This window comes from Leuresthes tenuis, unplaced genomic scaffold (assembly GCF_036924035.1).
Source record: "Leuresthes tenuis unplaced genomic scaffold, fLeuTen1.0.hap1 SCAF_6, whole genome shotgun sequence".
In the NCBI taxonomy this organism is placed as follows: Eukaryota; Metazoa; Chordata; class Actinopteri; order Atheriniformes; family Atherinopsidae; genus Leuresthes; species Leuresthes tenuis.
Window position 1 is genome coordinate 27,212,527 of NW_027325360.1, and position 5,387 is coordinate 27,217,913.

At 45.2% G+C, this 5,387-nt stretch overlaps 1 protein-coding gene across 1 annotated transcript; it reads right to left on the reverse strand.

Moving 5' to 3' along the window:
- Positions 1-606: 606 nt before the first annotated feature.
- On the reverse strand, positions 607-4,111 carry znf703 (zinc finger protein 703). The gene is made up of 2 exons (XM_072388515.1): positions 3,465-4,111; positions 607-2,885 (listed from the first exon to the last, which is right to left on the reverse strand). Exons 1-2 carry the CDS (start codon positions 3,729-3,731, stop codon positions 1,380-1,382), a joined length of 1,773 nt encoding a protein of 590 aa, XP_072244616.1. The 5' UTR covers positions 3,732-4,111; the 3' UTR covers positions 607-1,379.
- Positions 4,112-5,387: the final 1,276 nt, after the last annotated feature.

Sequence of the window (5,387 nt, forward strand, 5' to 3'; positions counted from 1 at the left end):
CCTTATATGAGACTATACATAGACTATACAGAGACTTCCATGTTTGTGGTCCCTGTAAGAGAGCCTGCTCTCCTTAGGAGACATGTCAGTGCTTTGATGAATATTTCTCTATTAATCGCCTCCCATTGTCAGCTGTGGCCTTTGTGTTGCAGGCCAATCCGTCAGACCATGAGGAGATTCAGGGTCAACCTCCCTTAGGTCATTATGGAAGTCCCAGTGACCCAGCAGCCTCTCCACACAGTCATCCACTTTGCTGAGGAGGCCCTTTTCAGCCTTCACAAACAAGAATCAGCAATTAAAAGCTGCACTCGCATCAACAAAAATAGTGCTGTTGATGGAAAGAGGAGAAGGAGGGATGAAAGTCCTCAGAGACTAGCTGACAGGGCTTATGTGACCCAGGTTACCCTCTTTGGGACAGCTCTGTCAACTGATATAAGCCATGAATTATTATGTATAGCCGCACATAGCGCAGCTGTAAGAGTAATGATAGATAGTTTTAGATAAGTGCAGTGCTGCAGTCTAGAAAGATTTATTGCATCCTCTGAGGCGTGCAATAAAAAGCTACTTCATGAAAATATATATAGTATTCGATGAGGAAAAAACAAGTCAAAATGCAACCATGTATCATTTATTTAACAAAATAAGACCTTTTCCTGTTGGTCAGATAGCACAGCCATCATTGTTTTTATACATTTGTTTTTATTCTTTTTTTATTTATCTCTGCAACATTTGCATCAGTGACCCCAACTTGCTGACCCCGTGTAAGCTTGAAAAAATATTACATCTTTGCATATTTACAAATAAAAATAATAGCAATGTTCAATGTAATTCTCAAGGACATGCAATTCCCTAGAGTCTGAGTACACAACTGGGGATAGAGAAGAAAAAAACAGCTGAGAGGAAGGGGATTAAAAAGAGGTTCCCCAGAATACAGCCTCAGAATTCATCTACATCATGATGCAACCTTTTTATTTTTAGAGTGGATGATAGGCAAAATGTTACTATATTTTAATCATTTACTTGGACAGCGAAAATCCCCCCCAGAGTTGAATACCAAGCGCTTGAGGGAAAAATAAATACAGACTTTCATTTCTGGGAGACAAAAACAAACTGTTGTGGTAAACCCACAATTCGATATTTTTTAAGCTCTGCTTCTTTAATCACTGAAGTCTGTTGGTTCTCTGCAGCTGACAATCCATCACATGCTTTTGCCATTGGAGCACCAGTCACAATCCTGAAGCCAACAGGTGGCATTCCTGGCAGGCGGGCCAGCAGGCATGACACCCTGTACTGGTGATGACCTCAATCACAAGAATCCATCTTCAGGGCTGCTCTTAAGAGTCTGAGCTGATGCCTGCTGGCCATGGGCATTTCGGATATCATTGGTATCCCAGGGCTGAGGCTGAGCCCAGTCTCTGACTGTAAAGGGCATAGGGGGAGTAATAGGCTGAGGAGGAGGGGAGAGATGGCATGGGAAGTCCTTGAGCTCCTGTCAAGTGAGACTTGCTATAGGGATGGTAGCGGGCAAGGCCCAAGCCAGGAGAACCTCTGAGGGAGAATGAGCTGGGCAGGGCACCTGGGCTGCTTGGTGGGGGCAAGTGGAGATGACATGAGGCTGTGGATGAAACCGATGAAGGGTAGACTGACAACAGCTTGCTGTCCACCATCCCTGGCAGGGCTGTGTGTGTGCGCAAGTGGGCTAGTAGCTCCTCTGACGTGGCAAAACGCTTGTCACAGGGACCACTGACAGACACCCAGTTACAGGCGTGTGGCAGCGGTTCGTTGGGGATCATGAAACCATATGTGTAAAGGGGGTGGGAAAGAGAAGGAGGTGTGCTGGAAGATAAGGAGCTGGAATGTAGGTGGTGGAGGTGTGAGGGGTAAACCAGGGGGAAACCAGACTTGAGACTTGAGGGGTCATGAACACACGTGGAGCAGTTACTGCCTCCAAGGTGGGATGTACTGGGGTAACTCAGACAGTAAGGGTCTCTACATAAACCCTGCATCAGAGACGGAGGAGAGGCTCCAGTGAGAGGACTGGAGCTGGGGTGCTTTCCTGGAAGTCCTAAGCCCAAACTTGACTTGGTAGGATCCAAGCTGGGAACAAACTGTGAGGGATATCCAGCGTAGGCCCCAACAATGGAGCCATGGTAGCCCATAGTAGCTGGGGGCAAAGGGAAGACAGAATGTCCCGGTTTGAAAGGTGAGACTGGTGCAATGTGTCCAGAGCTCAGGCCAGATTGTGAAGAGGCGTGTAGGTCAGTCTTGCTCTCTGGCCGTGGGCTGCTGGCAGAGCTGGCACTGCTGGAGTTAGCGCTGGCTCGTACTTGGCTGGAATTGGCTAACTGAGCCCCATCCATCCCTGACTTAGCTGCATCTGAGTCTTTTTTTCCTGCGCTGTTGCTGTTACTGTCCAAGTTGGCCTGCTCTGGACTCCCTGTTTTGTTGTCCATGTGTGGGGCCTGGGAGTGTGGAGGGGGCTGTGTGGAAGGGGAATGGCTTTGTCTGTGGGGCTGGCTCTGGGTGTGCAACGGAGGAGAGTTGGAGCTGGGTGACCGGGAGTGGGGAGGAAAGGTTGGACATGAGACACTGCCCCCACTGGAACTTCCATTTGGCACTCTGAAAGCTGCTTTATCTGACGCCCCCTTTGTCACTAGAACATCCTTACGACAGTCGCCTGATGACTTGGAGTAAGGCTTGAAGCTGGATTTGTCATCCAGTGACTGGTGCTGCTCTCCAGGCTTGGATGACCGGCTGGAGGACTCCTTATCTCCTAGGCTACCAGAGGAGAGGGATGCCAACTTGGAAGAGGAGGGGGGATCTGGTTTGCCAATTTGAGAGCAGGTCTGAGCGAGCAGAGCCAAAGGACTCTTCTTGGCATCCAGCTGAGGGCAAAAAGTTGAGAAAAACGGTGAACTACAATTGTTTTCAAAGTTAATTAAGTTTTTAATAGCATTATGACATACGTATACATGTAAACACTAAATCACCACATTAAAAAAAATATATAAAAATAGTTTAGCCAAAGTATGCTCTATGGCAATACATCTGTAAATCAGAAAACCCAGTTGCGCACTATCAGTTGTGTACTTATATGAGTGAAAGACGTCAGAAAAGGAAAAGTTGAAGCCATGTTTAAGAAAGGCGGAAAAAATGAAGAAAATTAGAGCGGGATTAAGAAGCCAAATTAAACTTGATCAAGATGTAGTACAATTTTTCTATTTGTATCAAAAACAATTGATATGATTTTTCGAGCACCATATTTTTTCGCAGGATGCACGCACTAAGTTTACCAACAAATTGCTGTGCGTAAAATGTCACAAACGGCATTTTTGTCACAATAACTTTCATAAAGTCGCACGAACTTCAAATGATCTGATTGAGACCAGAAATAATAAACACATCCAACACCATCAATACAACTTGTTTAAATCTGACTGTCTTTTTTTGTATTATTTACTTACTTCAATGCTAACAGGCGCAGACGTGAGGGGCTGGAGATACTCCGGGTGCAGCAAGTGGCCGCTGTGCGCAGTCAACATCTTTACGATCCGGATAGGAAGCCTTTTAGCCTGGCGCGAGGGGTCCGAGGGAGAAGGACAAGACGTGACTGTGAAAACGAACGGTCTCTCTGCTCCTTTCCGCTGTGGATCACCACTGGAGTCGGCGACGCTGCGCTCCGGGGACTGACTGCGTAAAAGCGGTTTAGGTCCACCGGGGAGATCTCTCATCTGGATCTGGGCGCGACTTGGACCGGAGGCATGTAACGACTGGACGCGGGATTCAGTGTCCTTTAACTACACATTTCGTGGTTATAAATTCAACAGGAGACAGAGCGGTAATCCAAAATGGCAGTGCGCAATGCGCGTCCTCTGTGCTGGACCCAAGCTGTCACTATAAAGGAACAAATCGCCGAAACGTCATCCTCAAAAAATGAACGTATACCACTCCTAAATATTCGTTAATCCAGTGCTGAAAAACGAAAGAGAAAGACAAACGAACCATAAGTAGTGGGTGCTCATCAAAATAAGACAATCCCGCAGAGGATTGTGCGTGCAACGGTACTCCAGAGTGCGTATTGCTCTCCTAATGCAGCAGCTTCACAGTCTTCACTTCTTCCTCACACTAAAGATGTGAGGGGAGGGATTTCAAAGCGAGCAGCCGCCATCCAATCAGAGGTGTCCGCATTCACAGATGGAGGAGTGGCAGATGAAGGGGCGCGGTTTGTTTCCTGGCCTCACCCTCATGTTTAAACTGAAATGTGGCTGGAAATCTATGTCACTGTCCTCCATGAGCCATAGGCAAACTGAACAAAATCTAGCAAAAAAATCTCCCATAACAGATCTGACAGCAGTTTGGGAAAAGGGGCAAATGAGAAATTTACTTTGATACAAAACTTACTTTGTAACTTTGATAATTTCGTAAGCATAAGCAGTAAAGCATTATGCGTTTGTACAATTAGCTGTGGAATGCACCCACTCCAGTCTAGTAAATAGGTGCATTTAATTCCAAATAACAAGCTACTGTCTGGTATTTCTGGTATGGTAATAGCCTTATTGCATTATGGAAACAAAACTGCCATCACTTTTGGGTGTAATTCAATTTTTCTAGTTGGAGGCCAATTCACATGATCCAAGTGTTACATGGTTTCAGTTTTTGCATTTGAAGTCACACTCTCCACAATATGATTGTTTTACAAGTATTACAGATGCTTCCAAACTACTTTTTAAATGTTTCTCCAGCTAGTGCAGCATTGCCCAAAAGTCTTGAGCCGACCTTCAATTCTCCAAATACAGCCAGTCACTTCTTCGTTTGTCCTGCACTTGTCCAGTTTCCTCAAATCAAGGACACTATTCTGAGATATGCCAAGTTGTCAGCTAATAGCTCTTTGGGAATCACTTTGTTGGAGCAAATATACAATTCTATGTCTGTCAAATTGTGTTATCTTTGGCCTTTTTGCAAAGATGCACGGAAAGAAATGGGAACCAGCTATATGTCTTTGCGACAGGCTCTAACAAAATGTCTAAACATTCAATTTTCTAAACTGTCTGTTATGAGTTGACACAACACTTATCCCTTGAGTTACATGCCTTTTTACTGATTTAATGATTCATAAGGCCTCACAGAAAGAGGGCTCCTGGTTTGAATCCCAGCTGGGGCCTTTCTATGTGAAACTTGCACACATACCACTGTCAACATATATACATGTTAGGTTAATTGGGGATTCTAAATTAACCCTAGGAGTGAGTGTGAGGGTGCATAGTTGTTTGTCTTGGTATCTGTTTTGGCCTTGTGATGAACTGAGGACTTGTCCAGGGCCCAATTTCTAAAGAAAAACTTAACTATAACCACTTTAAGATTACAAAAAAGTCTGGCTGCTTGGAAGC